At 44.1% G+C, this 26,350-nt stretch overlaps 1 protein-coding gene and 1 pseudogene across 2 annotated transcripts in view; both read right to left on the bottom strand.

Moving 5' to 3' along the window:
* RNF10 (ring finger protein 10) overlaps positions 1–26,350 on the bottom strand; it is a 44,722-nt gene that overhangs the window by 8,067 nt on the left and 10,305 nt on the right. For both annotated transcript variants that reach the window (XM_053588245.1, XM_053588244.1), the window contains exons 2-13: positions 22,190–22,386; positions 15,480–15,679; positions 13,032–13,122; positions 11,443–11,627; positions 11,228–11,364; positions 10,373–10,533; positions 6,912–7,037; positions 6,381–6,660; positions 6,055–6,188; positions 4,261–4,378; positions 3,917–4,018; positions 2,820–2,975 (exon numbers count right to left, since the gene is read on the bottom strand). In XM_053588245.1, the coding sequence (XP_053444220.1) occupies positions 2,820–2,975; positions 3,917–4,018; positions 4,261–4,378; positions 6,055–6,188; positions 6,381–6,660; positions 6,912–7,037; positions 10,373–10,533; positions 11,228–11,364; positions 11,443–11,627; positions 13,032–13,122; positions 15,480–15,679; positions 22,190–22,386 (1,887 nt within the window). The remainder of the gene's footprint in view (positions 1–2,819; positions 2,976–3,916; positions 4,019–4,260; positions 4,379–6,054; positions 6,189–6,380; positions 6,661–6,911; positions 7,038–10,372; positions 10,534–11,227; positions 11,365–11,442; positions 11,628–13,031; positions 13,123–15,479; positions 15,680–22,189; positions 22,387–26,350) is intronic.
* LOC128583415 (peptidyl-prolyl cis-trans isomerase FKBP11-like) lies at positions 18,073–21,416 on the bottom strand (annotated as a pseudogene).

Here is a 26,350-nt window from a genome sequence, read left to right as displayed (position 1 = left end):
CAAGATGAGCCCTACATTAGCTCTGGATAATTACCAAATTCCCCACCCTCAAAAAAGAAAAGCTTGATCCAACCTTCAACTCTGCCATGCTCTTGTAAAGCCAAAGAAAACAACAACAAAAACTGCCTATTACAATAGTGACCAGTATAGGGAAAGAAAAGGCTTCATAGTTATGATGATACCAGGGGTCATGGAGGAATCTGCACCCACAGTAAGAAAATCTCATTTCTTACAAAATGCTATACTTTCTAGAAAGGCTGGTTCTCAAGGCTTAAGTTTCTGCCATGGACTGGTTTTGTATGTAGCAAGAAGCTCTTCAAAAAGATAAAATTTAAATGGGCCAGCCTTTACGTTATAGTCAGAAGATGTCTATGACTTGGGAGTAATTCAGTCAGAATCCAAGACACATCAACAAGATCCAGCATGAAGATGCAGTCTTTACCCTGATACTCTCTAGGTTATACTCGACTCTTTCTGACCAGAGTTAGAACACTTCACACACATCCGGTCCAACCACTGCCCTGATCACTGCTAGACCAGAAGCCTCTTCTCCCACCCAGTAGTAGGCCTTTCCATTGTTGAGGACTGTCTAGTACCTTGATTCCTAGGACCATCCAACTGCTCTTGCCTAAATACATGAAAAACTCAAACTTTCAGAAAAGCCAGTATGTAAAAATACAATCTTTATGTTGCAGATAACATATCCAATGATCTGTCACAATCCTTTGTGTAACAGCTCCCTTCTCAGTTAAGCACAAAAACATCGCAGTGATACTATCTTCGAGAACCAGGTTCTAGTTTTTTTTTCCTTTTTTTAAAGACAGAGTCTCACTTTGTCACCCTGGGTAGAGTGCCGTGGCATCACAGCTCAGCAACCCCAAACTCTTGGGCTAAAGAGATTCTCTTGCCTTAGCCTCTCAAGTAGCTGGGACTACAGGCACCCACCACAACACCTGGCTAGAGAGACGAGGTCTCCCCTTGGCTCAGGCTGGTCTCGAACTCATGAGCTCAGGCAATCCACCCACCCCAGCTTCCCAGATTGCTAAGATTATAAGCGTGAACTATCATGCCTGGCCATGAACCAGGTGCTAATGCCAGTTCCTGCCATTAAGTCCCTGACTTAAGACTCAGTTTCCTGATCTGCACATGATAGGCACAGGATCACAAGGATTACCAAGAGCTTTATATACTGACAGAAGTCTGAAGCGTCAAAAACTATCTACCAGGGCAGCACCTGTGGCTCAGTGAGTAGGGTGCCAGCCACATATACCAAGGGTGGCAGGTTTGAACCCAGCCCTGGCCAAACTACAACAAAAAATAGCCGGGCGTTGTGGCGGGCGCCTGTAGTCCCAGCTACTCAGGAAGCCGAAGCAAGAGAATTGCCTAAGCCCAAGAGCTGGAGGTTGCCGTGAGCTGTGATGCTACAGCACTCTACCGAGGGCAACAAAGTAAGACTATCTCTAAAAAAAAAAAAAGAAAAAAGAAAAAAACTCCTGGCCTCGGGAGTGATCCTCCCAGCCTTCTCCTGTATGGTGTGCTGGGATTATGTGTGAGCCAGCACTCCCATCCAAGAAAAAGTATTTTTTAAAAATGGCTTATGGCCTCTTTGAACAACATTTCAATCTTGATTTCACTCCCTAATGTAAAATACTATTACCAGTTTGGAACATACCTATCCCAATATTTTTCTATACATTTAAATATAAAAACCCATAATGAGGGCGGCGCCTGTGGCTCAGTCAGTAAGGCGCCGGCCCCATATACCGAGGGTGGTGGGTTCAAACCCGGCCCGGCCAAACTGCAACCAAAAAATAGCCGGGCGTTGTGGCGGGCGCCTGTAGTCCCAGCTACTCGGGAGGCTGAGGCAAGAGAATCGCTTAAGCCTAGGAGTTGGAGGTTGCTGTGAGCTGTGTGAGGCCACGGCACTCTACTGAGGGCCGTAAAGTGAGACTGTCTCTACCAAAAACAAAAAACAAAACCCATAATGAAATGCTTTTGTTTTGCAGGTTTTTTTCTAAGTCACAAATGATCTATTTGTCCTTATTCTACATCATCTTATCTTTCCATTAGTCCATGAACAGAACTATTTGCTATTTCAACAGGTGTGCAACATATTATAGCATGAATGCTATAATTTAGCCATTTCTCTCCTGGTAGGTTTTGTAAACTGTTTGCTCTCTTTTTAGTTTTTATAAATAATGCTACAATAAAAGAGACACATATAAAGATGCCCAGGCAAACAGGGAGTACTGCAAATGTAAAAACTAGGAAAAAAAAAGTGGGGACACAGGGAAGAATTTAGGCTTAATTATCCTGCCTAAAGAGCTGCCTTGATATTTTTAGAAGCTGGCAGGGTAAAGTAATCAGTACAGCCAATGGAATGGGTGAACCAAATGGCAAGAATCTGATGTACCTTGGGACTCCAAGGTTATTCACCAACCACACTATGCTGAGTAGGTGAGGGTTGTAAAAAAAAATTTTTTTTAAGAGACAGAGTCTCACTTCGTTGCCTTCGGTAGAGTGCCATGACGTCACAGCTCACAGCAACCTCCAACTCTTGGGCTTAGGCGATTCTCTTGCCTCAGCCTCCCGAGTAACTGGGACTACAGGCGCCCACCACAAAGCCGGGTATTTTTTTTTTTTCTTTGTTTTGCAGTTTTTGGCCAGGGCCGGGTTTAAACTTGACACTTCTGGTATATGGGGCCGGTGCCCTACTCGCTGAGCCACAGGTGCCGCCAAGGGTTATAAATTTAAGACACCAACACTTTGCTTAAAGTCTAGCAGATGGTTGTATTCATTAAATCCCAACTCGTATTTACCTGCATGGGAACCTGGACTTCTGCTAAGAGGAGAAAGAGAGAGGGCTCCATGGCCCTCAGTGCTGGTGGAACCCAAAGCAGAATCAGAGGAGCAAGTATAGGAATTGAAGGCAGGAAACTGCTGTAGGTTCTCTAGGGGAATGTGGACTTCCGGATCTGTGAAGGAAAAGACAACACTGGTTGGCCCATTTAAAGAATTCCTTAAATCTTATCCAACAGCGCAGGATAGCCAATATGCATACCCTAAAGCTCTGGAGAACGCAGAGAGAAGCTTTAAAACCCAAATATATAATAACTGTCATTCTATATCTTTGTTTTAATATAAAAGCCTTGTTCCAACTATTCATAATTGACCCTAGGTGGTAAACATGGAGGGCTAATTATACTGTTCTATTTAACTGAATTGTTTTAAAATTCTGTTCCTAAAATATCAGTTTTCCCAAAGTTGCAGACATATGCCAAATACCTACAGTGTTACAATCTCAGGTATACACTTATCCTGGTTTGAGATGTATACTCTATACCATATGGAGTTGAAACCCCTAAGTCTTTTCCTCATTCGAAGACTCAATTCCTTGTTTTCTGGCAGATAAAGAGGTCTTGATGTCGCACCGATGCCCTGGATTCAATGATGCTCATGTCAAAAAAATCAGATCAAAAGACTCTGTGTTTACTGGTGCAAATGACCTCTTAAATCTAACTTCCTAGTCTGTCAAAGTTTCTACCTTATCAGACCATCCTGGCTGAGTACAGCTGTCCCATTTAAAAGAGACAGAGGAAGGTCAGCGATCCATAGAGCAGTGGTCCCCAGTATTCTCCGCAGAGCTCTAATTCCCTAGAACAGGATTTTGCCAGCCACTATGCCAAGGCTGAGTTTCATTTTAATCCTTACTATATGCTATGCACTTTGATTAACTTGTAAAATTCTCAAGCCTAGAAAGGAAGCACTCTCACTATTCACATGTAAGCGTTCAAGACGACAAGCGCCAAAGCTGAGTCATGAACACAAACAGTCTAGCTCCTCAGCCTGGACCAAGGGGCCCCATATAATGAGGCTAACAGCAGTACTAGTCAAAGACAAGAGTTCCTGAACTTACACTTGCCCTGTTTCTTATTCTCTTCCATCTCGATCCTGCGCTCTCGACGGCGTTCCTCTCGAGCCTTCTTTTGGCGCTGACGTTTCCTCTTCTCAATGTCATCTGCGAATTGGTCAGGTTGTGAAGAAGCAAGCTCAGGACCACCTGGTTATTAACTCCTCCCAGTACCAGTAGCTAAGCACACACAAGAGGGCCCAGCTATACTAGGTGAACAGATGGAGTGTTTCAGGAAGTGCTCAGACTCATGACATAAGATACTTAAGTTTCCTCCCATGCTGGGTTTTTTGCCATAGGAATCCATGAAAACCCCACTATAAAGAGAAGCAGAGTAGGTACATTCTTACCTGAGAATATTTCTAGGGTTTCCTTTGAGACCACAGGAGGCTGGAGAGCCAGTTCACAGATACTGAACTCACAGGTGAGTGGCAAGTGAGAGAGATATCTATGACGCTGTCGAACATCCTACATTGGAAAAAGAGACCAATATATAACCAAGATCCAGCCAAACTCTGAGCACAGGATCCCAACACAAATATACAACAGTATACACACATACTGGGGCTCAAAAGAGTAGTGCTCAGTTATCACCGTTTTGAAAATCCAAACGAACTGTCAAATGACCTGCAATAGGCAGAATAAGCAACCAAATCCAGTCTTTTTTGTTTGTTTGGGTTTTTTGGGTAAGCAGGCACAGCTTATCTGTGGTAATCTGCTACCCCTGGTGCACAGGGCCCCCACCTAAACCCAGTTTTTTGGTTTGTGCTACAAATGAGTAAACTGAGCCTGGCAACAAATAATCTAAAACTGATCAGCTGTTTCTGATTTTCTAGGGCCCACAACTGTGGGAGGAGAACAGGGAAGATAGTGTTTGCATAAAAAAACAAAACAAAAAAACAATAACCTGTGAACCACTAATAGAACTAATGATAACTGGGAAGGAAGGAAAATAAAGCAGATTTCCCTATTGAAAGAAGCTTGGCCCAAAATAGTAAAAACAGAGCCTGTCAATTTTTTAATTTTCATTTCTATTTTTATTACTCTTTATTACTCTAAGAGTCTAATTTTGAGACTTGTAACTAATTTTTTCAATACTGAGATAATACCCAAAGGACAAAAATTATGTAAATTATCAGATGATAATTCATAGGTATCTGCTAAGCTAAAAATGCATTTTAAGCTTGTATAACTTAGCTTCAAACCACCAAGGACTTTACAATATTTGGGGACATTGCTCACAAGCAATGAAAAGAAAGAACAACAAAATAAAATCCATCTAGAGCGAGGCACAGTGGCTGAATTTTATAATCCCAGCATCTCACAGGGCCAGGGTGAGAGGATCATTTGAGGCCAGGAGTTCAAGACCAGCCTGGGCAACATAAGACCTTGTCTCTAAAAAAATTTTTTTTAATTAGCCAGGTGTGGTGGTGTGAGCCTGCTGTCTCAGCTACTTGGGAACCCGAGGCCAGAGATTGCTTAAATGAAGGAATTCAAAGACAGAACTGCTTAAACAGAGGAATTCAAAACTGCAGTAAGCTATAATTGTGCCACTATACTTTACTCTGGGCAACAGAATAAGACCCTGTCTCTAAAAAAGTAAAATCAAAAATCCCATCTTGAATAAAAAGAGGACATATCGGGCAGCGCCTGTGGCTCAGTGAGCAGGGCACTGGCCCTATATACCGAGGGTGGCGGGTTTAAACCCGGCCCCGGCCAAACTGCAACAAAAAAACTGCGGGCGCCTGTAGTCCCAGCTACTCGGGAGGCTGAGGCAGGAGAATCGCCTAGGCCCAGGAGTTGGAGGTTGCTGTGAGCTGTGTGACGCCACGGCACTCTACCGAGGGCGATAAAGTGAAACTCTGTCTCTACAAGAAAAAAAAAAAAGGACATATCTATAATCCCAACTATAATAAATGTACCTGGGAAGCAAGGAGTAGTGGTAACTGACATAATAGAAAGAACCATGGCATGTTCTTTGAGAGACCCTAAAAAAAAATCGATAGCCCCATCGCCATGAGCAAAAAGATGTAAAATACAATAACTAAAAGCCTTGGTTTGTAAACACAGGCCAGCCAGGCTTTCTTTAAAGACAACAGGTTAGTATTACTCCCCAACTCTCCACTTTCAAACAAGGACCTTACCTCAGACATGGAGTACCCAGCAATCTCCACCACTGTAGCTGATATCTTCTCAGGGCTCCGCTCCAGGCTGCCATACTCCCGCACGAGGCAGCGCACATTCACAGGGTGCAGGAACATGTGTTGCCCATCTTCCGCTGAAGACATGGGGCTCCATCACACAACAGTCTTGACCAGCCCTCGGGATGCCACTTGACTCCCACCCCATGGCCAAAGGCACAAGCAATCTGAGCCCCCAGGATCTAGTAGAAACAGACCCCTTCTTAGCCAGCTTATTTCTAGTTATACCCTTCTGTGGCCACCCAGTCCTCCTCCTTAGGGACCCTTACCTTGGTAGAAGTAGTAACAAGGAGAATTGCTCAGGTGTTTCATGAAGCCTGGCTTGGTGATAGGTTCCTGCTGGCTGGATGCAATACAAATGGTCCCTTCCCCAAGATTGTCATCTGTTAACTCCGAGTAATCACAGCTCTCTGACAACCCCTCAGGCTCTGGCTCAGACACTGCCTCTTCTTCCTCTACCAGAGGGAGAGCAAGAGGACGAGAAGGGGAGTCCAGAGAACAAACTGCTGTGGTTTCTTCATCAAAAGCAGACAGATACTCTAGCACACCCTGTTGGGAACAAACTCCTGGTCAACAGAAAGTGAATGTTCTGCTTTTAAGAAGTAATGTGGCAAAAGCAGGCATAAGAACCAAGCTCCCTGAATGTTTATGTTAGCTGTCATGCTCACTGATTTAAGAACTAATAATAAGCACACACAGGAAATACTGAGTCCCCTCTTCTCTTGAGAAAGTTCAGATCTCATAGCAGCACCAACCAGCTCAATAGCAGCAACCAAAGAATCTAACAGGGATACACTAACCTTCCTGGGTTGAAAAACAGACTCCTTCACCAAGGGAGCCATCAGCACCAGTTGTTCCAGAGCAGCCATGACACTGGTGACCTCCCCACTGCTTTCAGCCAATCCTGATAGAGCCTCCTCCCGAGTCTAAGGCCATGAGAGACCAGAGAAAGGTAAGTTTCCATACACTTACAGAAGCAAAAGTTAAAAGGCAACAAGAGCTATTGATAAGAGTTTAATTAGGGACTTATCATCCTGATTTTTTTGTTTTGTTGTTTTTGTTTTTTGGAGACAGAGTCTCACTTTATCGCCCTCTGTAGAGTGCCATAGCATTACAGCTGACAGCAACCTCCAACTCCTGGGCTTAGGCAATTCTCTTGCCTCAGCCTCCCCAAGTAGCTGGGACTACAGATGCCTGCCACACGCCCAGCTATTTTTTTGTTGCAGTTTGACCAGGGTACCCCGCCACCCTCCGTATATGGGGCCAGCACCCTACCCACTGGGCCACAGGCACGCTTTTTTGTTTTATTTTAACATCCTTAATTTTTTTTTTTTTGAGACAGAGCCTTAAGCTGTCACCTGGGGTAGAGTGCCGTAGCATCATAGCTCACAGCAACCTCCAACTCCTGGGTTCAAGCGATTCTCCTGCCTCCACCTCCCAAGTAGCCGGGACTACAGCTGCCTGCCACAACGCCCAGCTGTTTTTTTGGTTGCAGCCATCATTGTTGTTCGGCGGGCCCGGGCTGTATTCGAACCTGCTAGCTCAGGTGTATGTGGCTGGCGCCTTAGACACTTGAGCCACAGGCACTGAACCAATATCCTTAATCTTAACAGAACCAAAAAGCATCTGTACCCACAAAGGATGGAAGGATGGTATTCTGCTTAGTATCCAACAATGACATTACACAAAAGTTTCCTGAACAGAAATTAAAAACAAAACTAGCCTTTTCAGTTTTACAAACTATGCTCAAAAAAGAGGCCCAGAGTAGGAGATCTGGCTACCCCCACCCTCAAACTGGACAGCCCTAATTCTAAGTAGCCTTTCTTCTATCTGAAAAAATATTTGAACAAATATTCCTTCAAGTCAGAAAGAAAATAAAAATCAAATATGCAGGACTGTACGCCTAAGAAGAACCTGGGAATCAGAGGAGACAAGAATTAAAATTCCATCTAGGAGGCCAAGGCGGGTGGACTGCCTGAGCTCTCGGGTTTGAGACCAGCCTGAGCAACAGTGAGACCCATTTCTAAAAATAGTTGGGTGTTGTGGTGGGCACCTATAGTCTCAGCTACTCAGGAGGCTGAGACAAGAGAAATCTTTTCAGCCCAAGATTGAGGTTGCTATGAGCTGTGATGGCACAGTGACAAGTGAAACTCTGTCTCAAAAAAAAAAAAAAAAAGAATTCAAATACCAGCTTGACCCCTTATTATACCCCTTATTATTTTAGTGTCCTTAAGCAAACCACCTAACCATGATTCCACTTTCTCACCTGTAAAAGGAGACAGCTGTATCTACCACACCACCACATGAAACTTAAGTGAGATAAACGTAAGTAAAGCACTGTGCCTGTTGCACACTAAACACTCAATAAATGTGGGCTTTTATCATTCTAACTTACATCAGTTATTCTTTTTTGTTTTTTTGAGACAGTTTTTTTTTCACCCTCTATAAGAGTGCCATGGCATCACAGCTCAAAGCAACCTCAAACTCTTAGGCTCAAGTGATTTTCTTGCCCTAGCCTCCTAAGTGGCTGGGATTATAGGTGCCAGCCACAATGCCTGGCTATTTTTAGAGAAAAGGTCTTGCTCTGGCTCAGGCTGGTCTTGAACTCCTGAGCTAAGACAATCCACCTGCCTTGGCCTCCCAGAGTGGTAGGATTACAAGGCATGAGCCACTGCGCCTGGCCAACATCAGTGACTCTCAAAGTGTGGTCTGGAATGAACATCATCAGAATCAACCTGAACTTGTTACTATGTGTAATACAAATGGCCATGTCTGAGTCTTCTGAACCCAGACCCAGATATTGAAGCAATCTCTCAGAGTAAAGCCCAACCATCAGTGATTCTGATGCTTAAAGTTTAAGAATTCCTATTGTGAAGTACACAGAACTTAAGGAATTCTATCCTTGGATAATTCTTGCTGCTCTAAGATCCTTAACAGGTACTGATAAAGCAGGCCATAATACTTTCCCCACTTCATCTCTCAGATAAAATATCTCTAAAATTAAATCTAAGAATTTCCCCAGAAAACAAAAACACCTACCTTGCTTAACTAAGAACATAGCTAACCTAAGAAATTCCACTATCAGTCACAATTTCAACTAGTTCCTTTCTAGAAAGAACCTTAAGAGTCTCTAGTTTAGGCTCGGCGCCTGTGGCTGAGCTGGCAAGTTCGAATCCAGCCTGGGCCTGCCAAACAACAATAACTGCAAACAAACAAACAAAAAAAAATAATAAGCTGGGCATTGTGGTGGGTGCCTGTAGTCCCAGCTACTTGGGAGGCTGAGGCAGGAGACTTGCTTGAGCCCAGGAGTTTGAGGTTGCTGTGAGCTGTAATGCCACGTCACTCTACCCAGGGCAACAGCTTAAGGCACTGTCTCAAAAAAAAAAAAAAAAAAAAAGAGTCTCTAGTTTAGGGCGGTGCCTGTGGCTCTGTGAGTATGGCACCACAGCCCCATATACCAAGGGAGGCAGTTCAAACCCAGCCCTGGCCAAACTACAACAACAAAAAAATAGCGGGGCGTTATGGCGGGCACCTGTAGTCCCGGCTACTTGGGAGGCTGAGGCAAGAGAACTGCCTAAGCCTAAGAGCTGGAGATTGCTGTGAGCTGTGATGCCACAGCACTCTACCAAGGGCGACAAAGTGAGACTCTGTCTCTTTAAAAAAAAAAAAAAAGTCTCCAGTTTGGCCCATCCCCCCCATTGCCAAAGCAACTCCAGGGTAAATTTCCTTTTTTAGCTCTTCCCTGCTTTTTTTTTTGAGACAGAGTTTCACTATGTCACCCTCGGTAGAGTGCCATGGAGTCACAGCTCGCAGCAACCTTAAACTCCTGGGCTTAAGCGATTCTCTTGCCTTAGCCTCCCGAGTAGCTGGGACTATAAGCACCCGCGACAACGCCCAGCTATTTTGTTGTTCTTGTAGTTGTCATTGTTGTTTAGCAGGCCTGAGCTGGGTTTGAACCCACCAGCCTCAGTGTATGTGGCTGGAACCCTAACACTGAGCTACAAGCACCAAGCTTGCTTATTATTTTAAATGTGAGCTTGAAATAATGTATCCTCACTGTCCATCCATTCAGCCCTGGACAGTTTTAGGTTTCTTTTTTTTTTTTCTTTGATAGAGACAGAGTCTCACTGTACCGCCCTCGGGGGTAGAGTGCCGTGGCGTCACACGGCTCACAGCAACCTCTAACTCTTGGGCTTACATGATTCTCTTGCCTCAGCCTCCCGAGCAGCTGCAGTTTTAGGTTTCTAATATATCTTCTCACCTTGAGCTCTTGGATAGCTGCCTCAATAAAACAGGACTCGGGAGTATGCTTCTCCTCTGCCAGCTGTTGTTCTAGTGCTACTTTCTCTTCCAGAACTACCCGGTGCAGCACCTGCTCCTTGGAGGCCAGCAATAACTTGGAGTACTGGCTGTGCTGTTCATCTACAAGAAAGCCAATAAGATCACAAAACACTCAATGCTCGTTCATAATGGTGTGGCTAAATAGAAACTTTCATACACAGCCTTTTTTTTCACACCTGTAATCCTAACACTCTGGGAGGCCGAGGCGGGTGGACTGCTTGAGCTCAGGAGTTTAAGATCAGCCTGAGCAAGAGGGAGACCCTGTCTCTACTACTGAAAATAGAAAATCTAGCCAGGCGTGGTGGTACAGACGTGTTGTCCCAGCTACTCAGGAGGCTAAGGCAACGAGATCACTTGAGCCCAAGAGTGTGAAGTTGCTGTGAGCTATGATGACACCATGGCACTCTAGCCAGGGCAACAGAGCAATAACACATCTTTGCACATGGACTAGCCCAGATCTGTCTTTTATCATACTGAGGTCTTTGATGGCAGGCACCAAGAATGCCTATCTGTGGAATCCCTAAGACTGGGCATACTGCCAGACACTACTCGATAAAGCCTTATGAAATAAAAAAATTAAGATATGTTAATATATATGAACCAAAGAGTTAATCCACTCTGCAAACTCAGCCCTAACCTACTAGAATCTTATGACTAATGTGGACATCGAGAACTGGCTTTCCCAAAGACTAACTTTCTGGCACTAGAAGGATATATTAAACACCCTTAAAAGGTGCACCCAGGATTATGCATCTCCTAAATTAGTAGAATTTACCTCCTAGACGAATGGGATGGTCTACATTCATCCATTTGGATTTGGGCAAAGCCAGCAACACCCCTTTCTCCCTCTTCATCAGCTGCATTGTAATGGTATCACCAACAACATACTGACGTGACTCTGTGGCAACAACACTGTAACATGGACATTAGATGTAACAGGGCAAAGTGTTAGGAGATTAGGATCTAATCTTATAAATATCTTTATCTCACCTCTTGAGATCCTTCTTATGCACAGAACTGTAACAGATGGGACATTTACTCCAGGTCTTCTCACTCAGTGAAAGATAGTGCAGGATGCACGCCCAGCAGAAGATGTGTCCACAACGGGTTATCTTGGCTGCAGTAGGTGGATAGAGGCATATTGGGCAAGATGGCACTTCATGGCTACATATGCGCTGAAACAAAATGCCACATGTTTCACTGCTTTCAGAGTTGACTTGGGTTTATCAAAGTTCAAGCCTTTTCTCTCTCGTCTCCATTGCTGTACATTCCTATTCAACACATCTCCATGAAACTATTTAACAATGCCAGTTACATAATAGCTCTTCAAGCAAATCATTAAGAAACCCTAATAATGGTTTAAATTAAAAAATAATGGGTATTTTTAAAGTTCTACTTAAAGGGAAAATAGGACAAATCACTTACAAAAAGACTTGACATGCGCGCTTACATAAAGGTATAAAGAGAGTCTACAGTAATCTACCAAAAATTTCAACACAGGAGTTAATGAAACTTCTTTTAATGTTCATCTTTATTTTTTACCCAACTTGTAAGAAAGTTTTATAGGCCTTTTATGTTATTATTAGATGATTTACAAATTTTCATAGTAATGGGAATACAAGCTTTGAAGCCAAAGCTTGTATTTGTTCATCAAAAAGGGAAAAAAAAAAGTACCTGTCATTTTGGAAGTTAATTCCTCCACAGCAGATATCCTGTTAGAATTAGCAAAGGATACATGGAGTTCCTAACTTCAGTAGAAAACCAGTGTACCAGTGGCTTTGAAAGTACAGCTTGTGGCTCATCATTCACCTGCCACAATGTCAAGGTCTAATATGATACTGATTTTTTTTTTTTAGAGACAGAGTTTCACTTTATCGCCCTCAGTAGAGTGCCGTAGCGTCACAGCTCACAGCAACCTCCAAATGCTGGGCTTAGGCAATTCTCCTGCTTCAGCCTCCCAAGTAGCTGGGACTACAAGCGCCCACCACAACAGCCGGCGATTTTTTGTTGTAGTTTGGCTGGGGCTGGGTTTGAACCCGCTACCCTCAGTATATAAGGCCAGTGCCCTAACCACTGAGCCACAGGCACTGCCTGATACTGATTGTTATAAATGGCTGCCAACAAAACAACGACCATGTAATGAGCCTGCCCTGGGTCATAACGTTAGTGTTCCTGGTTACTACTTCTCAGCTCATACAACTTCAGATCAGAGCCTTCTACATCCCATCAAAGCAGGCCAGTGCCAATTAAGGACTCCAGGAAGAACCAAGGACTGACCTTTGGAAAATGTCCACAGGAAGGCCAGGCAGTGAATACAGCCAATAGCTGCTACATCAGCATAGTTCCTTTCTTTAGTCCTCCCTCCCATTAACAGCTCACAGGTTTTGATTTTTTTTTTTTTTTGAGACAGAGTCTCACTATGTTGCCCTCGGTAGAGTGCCGTGGCATCATACCTTACAGCAACCTCAGACTCTTGGGCTTAAGTGATTCTCTGGCCTCAGCCTCCCAAGTAGCTGGGACTACAGGCGCCCACCACAACACTCAGCTAAGACAGCTCACAGGTTGGCTAAGCTACTCACCACTTGCTCCACAAAGTCCCAGTTGACTAAAGTATCAGGATCAGCAAAATGAGCTGTGTAGTCTTGGTCTTCAGATACCACAAACTGGCAGCTAGAAATAGGTAGAAAGACAAAGAGTGGAAGCCAGGGGAAAGGCAGACTGTCAGCATCACCAACAAGCCCTCAGCAGAAGTTCTTCATCTCTTCACTTAGAAATCAAATGTACGCCACTAAGCAGCCATGGTTAGTGAAGCACTGTAGTAGGACTTTTCCCTCAATTCTGAGCCCTGGCTCTGAAAAGAATCCAAAGACTCAGCAGGCAGAAATCTAAATCCACAGACTGTTTCTTCTGCTTCCAAGCTCAAACTGTCTGTAAGCCTGCTTTGAAAATTAACCCAGACTGTGACTCCATTAGCCATTAGCCAGCAGTAAGCCAGATTTCCTCCCTCAGCCCTTGGAACCCCAGAACATGGCTAGTACTCAAGAAGGTAGGAAAAACTGTTCTCCATCATTTGAGACTGGGTTACAGTACACATAAAATACAAAATGGTTACTTCCATCCAAGGCCAAATTTACATTATGACCAAGGCTACCCAAAGGAAACAAAAGACTATCAGCAATTGAGTAAATGTATGCCAAGGACTGCAACTTGTCATTTAATTCTCCCTTAAGGAATTTCCACTTCTAGGCCGAGTGCGGTGGCTCATGCTTGTAATCCTAGCACTCTGGGAGGCCAAGGCAAGTGGACTGCTTGAGCTCACAAGTTTGAGACCAGCCTGAACAAGCACAAGACCTCGTCTCTACTAAAAATAGAAAAACTGAGGCAAGAGGATCACTTGAGCCCAAGAATTTGAGGTTGCTGTGAGCATGGCACTCTACCCAGAGTGACTGAGTGAGACTGTCTCAAAAACAAAAAACAAACAAACAGAAAAAAACATTTGAGGCTCGGCACCCATACCACAGTGGTTACGGTGCCAGCCAAGTACACCAAGGCTGGCAGGTTCGAACCCAGTCCGGGCCAGCTAACCAACAATGACAACTGCAAAAAAATAGCCAGGCGTTGTGGTGGGCGCCTGTCCCAGATACTGGGAGGCTGAGGCTAGAGAATCGCGTAAGCCCAGGAGTTTGAGGTTGCTGTGAGCTATGACGCCACAGCACTCTACCAAGGGTGACATAGTGAGGCTCTGTCTCAAAAAAGAAAAAAAGCGTTTGACTCTCAAAGTTGTTGAGTAAATTACTCCAGGTAAAAAGCCAAAACAAAAATCAAACCTGGATCCAATTTCAAATACTTTTTCTACCTCATCATGATACTAAGACATTTCATCTCTACCAAAAATAAAAAAAGTTAGCCAGGTATGATAGCACACACCTGTAGTCCCAGCTACTCAGGAAACTTGAGCCCAGGAGCCTCAGGTTGCAGTGAGCTATGACGATGCCACTGCACTTTGCCCAGGGCAAAAGAGCAAGACTCTTGTCTTTAAAAAAATGTATTGGTTCTGCTCGGGAGGCTGAGGCAAGAGAATCGCTTAAGTTGGAGGTTGCTGTGAGCTGTGTGAGGCCACGGCACTCTACGGAGGGCCATAAAGTGAGACTCTGTCTCTACAAAAAAAAAAAAAATGTATTGGTTTAGGTACCAAGAACATCCACTTGGAAAATGAGTTAACAAAAAAAGACTACGTCTCAGTGCCATAGCTCAGTGGTTAGGGAGCTGGCCACATACACCGAGGCTGGCAGGTTTGAATCCAGCCTGGGACTGCTAAACAACGACAAACACAACAAAAAAATAGCCAGGCGTTGTGGCAAGTGCCTGCAGTCCCAGCTACTTGGGAGGCTGAGGGAAGAGAATCACTTAAACCCAAGAGTTTGAGGTAGCTGTGAGCTGTGACATCACAGCACTCTACTGAGAGCGACATAGTGAGACTCCAAAAGGGGTGGGGGAGTGGTGCCTGTGGCTCTAGGAGTAGGGAGCTGGCCCCATATAGCAGGGATGGCGGGTTCAAACCCGGCCCCGGCTAAAAACTGTGCAAAAAAAAAAAGTAGGAGGGGAAATAAAGAAAAAGAACCAGACCAACTCCCTTTTTGTCTCTCTCCCACAGTAGTTTAAAGGAAGCCTCCTTGATGCAGCACCACAATTACCCAGAGAGGCCCAATCTCACTTTCTTTTTCTGTTTTTTTTTTTTTTTTTTTTTTTCTGGAGACAGTGTTTCACTTTGTGGCCCTTGGTAGAGTGCCATGACGTCACAGCTCACAGCAACTTCCAGCTTTTGGGTTTAGGCGATTCTCTTGTCTCAGCCTCCCGAGTAGCTGGGACTATAGGCACCTACCACAACCCCTGGCTATTTTTTTATTGCAGTTTGGCTGGGCTGGGTTCAAACCCGCCACCCTCGGTATATGGGGCTGGCGCCCTACTCACTAAGCCACAGGCGTCGCCCCCAATTTCACTTTCCTCCTTACAATAATAATACTCACTTGGCCTGTAAAAAGAGTTCCTTATTAAAAGGCTTATGTCCCCACTTGTTCCTTTTGCCCCAGCTGCCATGTCCACTGCCTTCAAAGTGACCTGTCTGGCCACGGGGTTCAAAAGTAAAATTCAACAAGTGGTTCAGGTTGATCTTCTTAGGTCCAGAGAACTGGGCAGGGCTAAACTCTGCCCGTTGAGCCTCTGCTACCTAGAGAGAATGAAAATGAATCAGAATATTTTAGATTAGAACATCACTAACCCATTTACAACAGAGACCCACCCATACAACCCCTCCTCCTACACAGCTTAAAATATTAACTAGATACACATAAAACATTGACTTAAAGCAAACAATCTTCCTAGGAAAGGGTAATAAAAAAACCCACCCAAGACCGAATGGGAGTGAAGAGGGGGAGAAAAAAAACCTTTCATACAATTACTTAAACTATTTACTCTTAGTCTGCTCTGCTAAGCAGCAATTAAAAGACAAAACCGAGGGCGACGCCTGTGGCTCAGTGAGTAGGGCGCCGGCCGCATATACCGAGGGTGGTGGGTTCAAACTGCAACAAAAAAAATAGCCCGGTATTGAGGCGGGTGCCTGTAGTCCCAGCTGTTCAGGAGGCTGAGGCAAGAGAATCACATAAGCCCAAGAGCTGGAAGTTGCTGTGAGCCATGTGACACCACAGCACTCTACCGAGGGCAGTAAAGTGAGACTGTCTCTACAAAAAAAAAAACAGACAAAACCCAGCACAAACATCTCTCATCTTTCCACCTGGCAACCTTTGCTTTTGTTATCCTACTTGCCCTTTTATTTGCTTCTAGTAAAGTGAGTCTATGGAGCCATACTTTGGAGGTGGCTTGCAGGTGGCCACAACTGCCCTAGGTTTCTGGACCTTCCCAGAGCCTTCCCATCTAAGATATACATCATTATTCATTGTTAATTAAAACTGATAGAATTAGAACATGCAGGCAGACTGGCTTTGTGTACAGAAATAAACCCAATCTGCAGATTCACAAAGTTTAGAAAGTGGCAAGAAACCATACATGATAAATATCACTGCATACAAAGATGGAAAAAAATCACACCAAGGTGTGTCTCAGTCATCTTAACATTCCCCAAATAAAAGTGGTACAAATATGTACTGTAAGTCAGCTAGAGCATCTCCACACCTCACTTACCCCTTTAATGTTATAAACACTTTGTAGGTCACTTAAAGTGGCTGTATTATTACATTATATGGGTATGTCATATTTTATTTATCTCAAAAAAAAATTTTTTTTTTTTTTTGCGGTTTTTAGCTGGGGCTAGGTTTGAATCCGCCACCTCTGGCATATGGGGCCGGCGCCCTACTCCTTTGAGCCACAAGTGGTGCTGCCTTTTTTTTTTTTTTTTTTTTTTGTGATTTTTGGCCGGGGCTGGGTTTGAACCCGCCACCTCTGGCATATGGGATCGGTGCCCTACTCCTTGAGCCACAGGCGCCGCCCCATCTCAATTTTTTTTAAGAGACAGGGTCTCATTGTCACCCAAGTTGGTGTGCAGTAATGCCATCATAGCTCACTGTAACCTCAAACTCTTGGGCTCAAGTAATCCTTCCACGTCAGCTTCCCGAAGTGCTAGAATTGCATGTGTGAGTCAGTGTGCTTAGCCATAAACCACAGTTTTATCCCGGATTATATGGCACAGATTAAAGTTTTTCCACTACAACAAAATAATATAGTAAGGTATGATTAGGCCACTGCACTCTGGCCTGGGTGATAGAGCAAGATCTTGTCTTTAAAAAATAAACAAAATAAAAATAATGCTATAAGTTTTTTTTTTTTTTTTGAGACAGTCTTACTCTGTCACCCTGGCTAGATAAGCATGCCATGGCATCATCACAGCTCACAGCAACCTAAAACTCTTGGGCTCAGGCAATCCTCTTGCCTCAGTGTCCTGGGTAGCTGGGACTACAGGCACCAGCCAGATGGCCGACTTCTTATTTTTTTCTATTTTTAGTAGAGACAGAGTTTCACTCTTGCCCAGGCTGGTCTCAAACTCCTGAGTTCAAGCAATCCACCTGCCTTGGCCTTCCAGAGTTCTAGGATTACAGGCATGATCCACGGCATCCAGCCAATAAGCATGTTTTTGGACAAAATCTTTTTATACAAATATGAGGTGCTTACAATTACTTCTTTTGAATGTACAGAATGAATTGTTAGGTTAAAAGAAATGCAAATTTAGGGCTTCTGCTGCTTAGTCAAATTTGAAGACTTTTAGATTTTAATCGAAGGGGTACAAGGGATAAAAGGAAGTTTCTTTTTTTTTTTCTTTTGAGACAGAGTCTCACTCTTTTGCCTAGGCCAGAGTGCCATGGCATCAGCCTAGTTCATAGCCACCTCAAACTCTTGGGTTCAAGGGATTCTCCTGCCTCAGCTTCCTGAGTAGGTAGGACTACAGGCACTGGCTGTTTTTTCTGTTTTTAGTAGCGATGGGGTCTCACTCTTTTTTTTTTTTTTTTTTTTTTTGTGGTTTTTGGCCGGGGCTGGGTTTGAACCCGCCACCTCCGGCATATGGGACCGGCGCCCTACTCACTGAGCCACAGGCGCCGCCCAAAAGGAAGTTTCTATTCAAAAGGCATTGAATGTATCCTCAGACAGTCTGTGCATACGGCATCATGGTATATGACCTTTAAAAATAAATACAAAGCTGGGCGTGGTGGCTCACACTTGTAATCCCAGCTACTCAGAGGAGGATCACTTGAGTTCATGAGTTCAAGAATGTAGTGTGCTGGGCGGTGCCTGTGGCTCAGTGAGTAGGGCAGCGGCCCCATATACTGAGGGCGGAAGGTTCAAACCCGGCCCTGGCCAAATTGCAACAACAAAAAAATAGCCAGGCGTTGTGGTCCCAGCTACTAGGGGGGCTGAAGCAAGAGAACTGCCTAAGCCCAGGAGTTGGAGGTTGCTGTGAGCTGTGATGCCACGGCACTCTACCGAGGACAATAAAGTAAGACCCTGTCTCTAAAAAAAGACTGTAGTGTGCTATAATGGCACCTGTGACTATAGCTACAGCACTTCAGCATGGGTAATATTGTGACTGTCTCTAAAAAAATAACAATTCTAAGTTAGAAAAAATAAAAAAATACAACCAGTGGTAGACAACTTCCTTTTTTATAGTAACGAAAGATCTTGGATAGATATATAACCCTACACTCTTATTTATGTAAGTCTCCATAGAAAGCCCAAACCTTCCAGGTCATTCCTTATCTCTCATCTCCACATGACTCTGATCTCCCCTCATCAGTCCTTTTTTAAATTTTTTTTTTTTTTTTTTTTGTAGAGACAGAGTCTCACTGTACTGCCCTCGGTAGAGTGCCCTGGCATCACACGGCTCACAGCAACCTCTAACTCTTGGGCTTACGCGATTCTCTTGCCTCAGCCTCCCGACTTTTTAAAATTTTTTTTAAAAGACAAGAGTCTCACTATGTCACCCTTGGTCGAGTCCCATGGCGTCACAACTCACAGCAACCTCAAACTCTTGAGCTTACGTGATTCTCTTGCATCAGCCTCCCAAGTAGCTGGGACTACAGGTGCCCACCATAACGCTCAGCTATTTTTTGGCTGTTGTTGTCATTGTTATGTTTGGCAGGGCCCGAGCTGGGTTCGAACCTGCCAGCTCCAGTGTATGTATGTGACTGGCCGCTGAGCTACAGGCGCCGAGCTCCCTAATCAGTCTTTCAACTGCATGCCCCAAATTTAGATTTAAGAACTTCTGATCAGTCAACAAAATCTTCCACAACTTCAACCTTCTACCTTCACCTTTTCCTAGGTGGCCCACACTGTCACTTTCTACAATACCAACCATATAATTCCTGATTATCCTCTGAATATGCTAACCTCTCAATTCCTTGACCTCCTCTCTCCCAGTCAGCATGCCCCCCATCCCAGTCACCCACGCCTACCTTATAGAGCTATGAAGTCCAATACAGTATTCACTAGCTAGATGGGGCTGCTGAGCACTTGGTTACGTAGGCTGTGCCATGTGGCAAAATTACATTTTAGATATAATGGGTAAAATATATTAAAATTAACTTCATTTCTTTCTTTTTTACTTTTCTAACATGGAATCTAGAAAACTTAAATTACATACATGGCTTGCTTTCCTATTAGACAGTACTGCTCTATAGTCCACCATGCAGGTAAGAATCACACATTTTTCACCATCTTCACTTTAAGCATCCTACTATCCAACCAGGAATTCTCTTTCTCAGGTTAGTTCTGATTCCAACCATCTTCACCCACTAGGATCCAAACCCCCATATTTGGCTTAGATCCTATGCTCCATCACCCTTTCTTTATTCATCTGCTGTATTCAACTAGCAAAACCTTCCCCTGATAATTAGAGCAGATAAACATGGCTAAAAACACAACCATACCAACCAGTCTTATTACAGTAGACCCTGATGCTACCCATGTTAGTAGTACTGCAATCCTATTATACATCCATAGATCATTTTTTTTCTTGAGACAGTTTCACTGTTGCCCTGGATACAGTGCCATGGCATCAGCCTAGCTCACAACCACCTTAAACTCCTGGATTTCAGGGATCCTCTTGCCTCAGCCTCCCCAGTAGCTGGGACTATAGGTGCATGCCACCATGCCTGCTAGTTTTCTCTATTTTTTTGTGGAGATAGGGTCTTGAACTACTGACCACCAGCAATCATTCTACCTTGGCCTCCCAGAGTGTTATAGCAATTACAGAACTTTTTTTTTTAGAGACAGAGTTTCACTCTGTTGCCCTCTATAGAGTGCTGTAACATCACAGCTCACAGCAACCTCCAGCTCTTGGGCTTAAGCGATTCTCTTGCCTCAGCCTCCCAGTGGCTGGGACTACAGGCACCCTCCACAACACCTGGCTGTTTTTTCTTGCAGTTTGGCCGGGGCCAGGTTTGAACCCGCCACCCTTGATACATGGGGCCAGCACCCTACTCACTGAGCCACAGGCGCCACCTAAGGACTAACTTTTTTTTAAATTATCATTTATTATTTCTTGTTGTTCTTGTTCTGTTTTTCTTCCTTGAGCTTCTTTCTGTAGACTTTGGGTCTGTTAGCCTTTTCGTATAAGTGATACCCAATGAGGCCTAGGAGGGCTTGTACCATGGTCATGCCTACCAGAGGCAAAATGCCCTTCATCAGCTTTTGCCAGTAGTTGGCTTGGATCGGTGCAATCAGCTCCACATCTGCACCACTGGATCTAATGGGATAAATGGTGGAAATCTCTGTTTTCCATAGGCCAAGTGGGAATAAATGATTGCCCTTCAATTGTATGATCACCTGTTTTTGGCAGGTTAGAGAGTCTTTGGTCAGAGAGGTGCTAAAACTCTTCTTAAACTTCCCTATGGCTTCCCATCTCTCTGAACAAAAGCCAAAGTCCTTCAAGGCCCCACATGATCTGATTCTTCTTATCCAATCTTTGGGTTCATTTCCTCCTCCACAGAAGGTAGTCTCCTTCTTTGCTTCAAACATACTAAACATATTACCTCTTCCAGTCCCTTGCTCTTGCTAAGACACTCTTCCTCAAAGCATATGCAGTCTCCCTTGCTTCACTCAAGTCTCTCACAAAATACTTTCTTAGAGAAGCTTTTCTTAGCCAATTTTCTTTTCTTTTTTTGGAGATAGTGTCACTCTGTTGCCCTGGGTAAAGTGCTGTGCTCATAGCAACCTCAAACTCTTGGGATTATGTGATCCTCTTGCCTCAGTTCCCAAGTAGCTGGGACTACAGGTACCTGCCACAATGCCCAGCTTTATTTATTTATTTTTTAGTAGAGGCAGGGTATCTCTCTTGCTCAGGCTGGTCTCAAACTCCTGAGCTCAGGCAATCCACTCACCTTGGCCTCCCAGAGTGCAAGGATTATAGGCAAGAGCCACCACCACACCCAGTCACTTAGCTACTTTCTAAAACGGTACATCTTGTTTCTCTCTATCCCTTAACCTTCCTCAGTCTACTTTTTTTTAAATTTAATAAGCACTTACCATCAGATTTATCATACACGGGCTTGTTTATTGTCTCTCTGAACTATAATACAAGGTCCTTAAGGACAATGTTCTGTTCAAAGTTGGATTCTGAACTTTTGCATAGTTATTTTGTATACTGTAGGCAAGGAGGAAATTTTTAGTCATTAACATCATTTTATCACCTAAAATTCAAAGAGTACCTATAATTCAAGAATGATAGGACCGGTGCCTGTGGCTCAAGCGGCTAAGGCGCCAGCCATATATACCTGAGCTAGTGGGTTCGAATCCAGCCCGGGCCCACCAAACAACGACAGCCAAAAAATAGCTAGGGCATTGTGGCAGGCACCTGTAGTCCCAGCTACTTGGGAGGCAGAGGCAGGAGAATCGCTTGAGCCCAGGAGTTTGATGTCGCTGTGAGCTGTGATGCTACAGCACTCTACCTAGGGCAACAGCTTGAGGCTCTGTCTCAAAAAAAAAAAAATAAGGACTATACAAATTAAGATACCCCAAGTGAAGAGAGGAAGCAAAGAATGATAATTTAAGGACTATACAAATTAAGATACCCCAGTGAAGAGAGGAAGCAAAAAAAGTTCTAAACCTAGTTAATCACCAATAACTCAAAAATGACTGTTTTGATTATCCATGCTATTTCCTGTTTCTCTCCTGGGAGTGAGGGCATCAGATTATCAGGCTTAAGTTCTAGAAAGGACATTCTTCAATTCCATACCTCATCTCGTCTTCCACCATTAAAAGAAGAGCTAAAGAGTTTGCTGCTGCCGCCACCCCTTTGAGGAGGCATCTTATTAAAAGTTTTGCTTTTCTGTGAATTGGAGCGACGGGACTGGTTGCTAAAACTTTCATTTTTAGGGTAGGAAGGTTCACGTTTGCGATTGTAACGTTTGGATCCACTTGAGTTCTTTCCATCTGAAAATAAGCAGAAAAGAGTAAGAAGTGATGACAGGACATGCCTGGCCAATTGCTCTCTACCTTCTAGAAAAATTGTGTTTAACCAAGGGGAAATGGGCCCTTCTAGCACCTCCAAGAAACTGGGGTTTGAGCCAGAGCACATAGTGCTTTAACCAAGACAGCACATGGTAAGGCGTGTTTTTCTTGAAATGATGAAGCCTAAGGGGGTCTCTGCATCAGAACAAACCCAGTACAGATCAAACCACACAGATTCGCAATTCACAATGTCTCTTTTTTACAGTTTCAACAATGCTTTTATAAAAATTCGTTCAGATAGTTACAGAAAAAGAAAACAGTCATTCTATATTAGGGAAAGTATCTTACCTAGAAGTGAGACAGAAGACACTGTCCTTTCAATTACTATAGCACAGCCAGATTCTATACTGCAAGGGGTTGGCCCAGGTTTTAGTAAATATATTCAAGAGGCCCTAAAAACACAGTGCTTACGTATGTTTTAGAGGCCAAACTGAAAGGCTATTAAACTGACAGAACAAAAGACCACTGAACTCTAAAGTATATATCAATCTGAGTTCTATTCCTTTTAAAAAAATGTTTCCTGGGAGGCGCCTATGGCTCAAAGGAATAGGGTGCTGGCCCCATATGCAGGAGGTGACAGGTTCAAACCCAGCCCTGGCCAAAAACCACAAAAAAAAAAGGTTTCCAGCTTTTTCCCTCAAATTCTAAGAGATTATATAAGATGGTATGTTCAATTTTTCTTCTGAGACACAGCCTCAAGCTTTCGCCCTGGGTAGAGTACCATGGCATTACAGCTCACAGCAACCTCCAACTCCTGGTCTCAAGCAATTCTCCTGCCTCCGCCTCCCAAGCAGCTGGGAGTACAGGCACCCGCCACAACGCCCAGCTATTTTTTGGTTGCAGCCATCATCATTGTTGTTTGGTGGGCGCGGGCTGGATTTGAATCCGCCAGCTCAGGTGCATGTGGCTGGTGCCTTAGCCGCTTGAGCCACAGGCACCGAGCCAGTATGTTCAATTTTCAAAGTACAGAATATTAAAGTTGCCAGTAGCCAAAAAATACCAACCTATATTGTGTTTATTTTTTAATTTTTTTTTTTAGAGACAGAGTCTCACTTGTCACCCTCAGTGGCATCACAGCTCATAGCAACCTCCAGCTCTTGGGCTTAGACAATTCTCTTGCTTTAGCCTCCCGAGTAGCTGGGACTTAAGTGTTTAATTTTTTCATGTCTATTCTATATCCTTAACAGACATCTTATGAAATACAATAAGCATAGAAGATACACCTTCTACCTATTACTCTCTTGAGCATTTTCACGCACGCCTGCTCTTCAAAAACATCATTAATGTGGGCGGCGCCTGTGGCTCAGTCGGTAAGGCGCCGGCCCCATATACCGAGGGTGGCGGGTTCAAACCCGGCCCCAGACAAACTGCAACCAAAAAATAGCCGGGCGTTGTGGCGGGCGCCTGTAGTCTCAGCTACTCGGGAGGCTGAGGCAAGAGAATCGCTTAAGCCCAGGAGTTGGAGGTTGCTGTGAGCTGTGTGAGGCCACGACACTCTACGGAGGGCCATAAAGTGAGACTCTGTCTCTACAAAAAAAAAAAAAAAAAAAAAAAAAACATCATTAATGTTTGTACTATTGTTCACAATACACTTATAGCATAATATAACCAAATATTGTACATTTAAGTGGCTTCTAATTTTCTGCTAGTTTAACATAATGATATTGATTAAATATATACAGTAGAACCTCTGGAAGTTGACCACCCAGTGACTGAAACAAACTGGCCAACACAAGGAATGAGGCCTACTTTACTGACACATACATGTGGTCTATGTTCAGTCTATGAAAATCAGTTCAACTTAAGGAGGTGGTCTATGTAGGGAGGTGGTCGACTCTGGAGGTTCTTTTGTAATATGTATAAAGATAGGCCTATATGATTATGTCAAACTCTCAAAGTAGAATTAGATTAAGTTTAATCATTTTTTTTTTTTTTTTTGTAGAGACAGAGTCTCACTGTACCGCCCTTGGGTAGAGTGCCGTGGCGTCACACGGCTCACAGCAACCTCTAACTCTTGGGCTTACGTGATTCTCTTGCCTCAGCCTCCAGAGCAGCTGGGACTACAGGCGCCCGCCACAACACCTGGCTATTTTTTTGTTGCAGTTTGACCGGGGCTGGGTTTGAACCCGCCACCCTTGGCATATGGGGCCGGCGCCCTACTCACTGAGCCACAGGCGCCGCCAGATTAAGTTTAATCATTAAGCCTTTTATATATTGACAAGTTGCTTGCTAGAACTGTTATACCAATTTATTTATACTCTAACAGCACTCTATGAGAAAATGTCAGCCAGGTGCTCATGATTGTAATTCTAGCACTCTGGGAGGCTGATGCAGAAGGACTTCTTAAGGTCAGCAGTTTAAGATCAGCCTAAGTAAGAGCAAGACCCTATCTCTACAAAAAATAGAAAATTTAGGTCAGTGCCTGTGGCCCCATATGCTGAAGGTGGCAGTTCAAACCCAGCCCCAGCCAAAAACCACCCAAAAAAAAAAAAAAAATTTTAGTGGGGTAGGGTGGCTTATACTTGTAGTCCCAGCTCCCTAGGAGGCAAAGGCTGGAGGATCACTTGAGCCCAGGAGTTTGAGGTTGCAGTGAGCTACGATGCCATTGCACTTTAGCCAAGATGGGAGATTGAGTCTCTGTCTCAAAAAAAAACTATCTGAAAACCATATACAACTAATAAGTTAAAACAAGAGCATATTCAAATAATCTTTAGCCAAAAAAAGGCTTTTTCCTTTTTTTTTTTTTTGAGACAGTCTCACTTTGTCACCCTGAGTAAAATGCTGTGGTGTCATAGCTCACAGCAACCTCAAATTCCTGGGCTCAAGCAATCCTCTTGCCTTAGCCACTACATGTTGTCCTACTGCTATATAGAAATCTAACCAAGTCAAGTCTGCATACTGATTTAATGGTTTTAAAAATAAGAAATTTAGCCAGGTGCGGTGGCTCATGCCTGTAATCCTAGCACTCTGGGAGGCTGAGGCAGACGAATCGTTTCAGCTAAACTCAAGAGTTAAAGACCAGCCTGAACAAGAGAAAGACCCCATCACTACTTAAAAAAAAAAAATTAAAGGGTGGCGCCTGTGGCTCAGTCGGTAAGGCGCCGGCCCCATATACCAAGGGTGACGGGTTCAAACCTGGCCCTGGCCAAACTGCAAACAAAAAATAGCTGGGCGTTGTGGTGGGCGCCTGTAGTCCCAGCTACTTGGGAGGCTGAGGCAAGAGAATCACTTAAGCCCAGGAGTTGGAGGTTGCTGTGAGCTGTGTGATGCCATGGCACTCTACCAAGAGCCATAAATAGTGAGACTCTGTCTCTACAAAAAAAAAAAAAGGTATACATGACACCAAAAAAAAAAAATTAAAAAAAAAAAAAAAAAAAAAAGGGCGGCACCTGTGGCTCAGTCAGTGGGGTGCCGGCTCCATATACCGAGGGTGGCGGGTTCAGACCCGGCCCAGGCCGAACTGCAACAAAAAAATAGCCGGGTGTTGTGGCGGGTGCCTGTAGTCCCAGCTACTTGGGAGGCTGAAGCAAGAGAATCACTTGGGCCTAGGAGTTGGAGGTTGCTGTGAGCTGTGTGATGCCATGACACTCTACCTAGGGCCATAAAGTGAAACTGTGTCTCCACAAAAAAAAAAAAAAAGTCAGATAATAAAACAAGGTTGACACTTTGGAGGCCTGTGCCTCAGTGAGTAGGGCGCCAGCCCCATATGCCAAGGGTGGCGGATTCAAACCCAGCCCCAGCCAAATTGCAACAAAAAAACAGCCAGGTGTTGTGGCGGGCGCCTATAGTCCCAGCTGCTTGGGAGGCTGAGGTAAGAGAATCGCGTAAGCCCAAGAGTTAGAGGTTGCTGTGAGCCGTGTGAAATCATGGCACTCTACCTGAGGAT

The sequence above is a fragment of the Nycticebus coucang genome, chromosome 4 (genome assembly GCF_027406575.1).
Source record: "Nycticebus coucang isolate mNycCou1 chromosome 4, mNycCou1.pri, whole genome shotgun sequence".
NCBI classification, from domain to species: Eukaryota; Metazoa; Chordata; class Mammalia; order Primates; family Lorisidae; genus Nycticebus; species Nycticebus coucang.
Note: the sequence above shows the minus strand (reverse complement) of the source record. Positions and strands in the feature narration are given on the sequence as shown.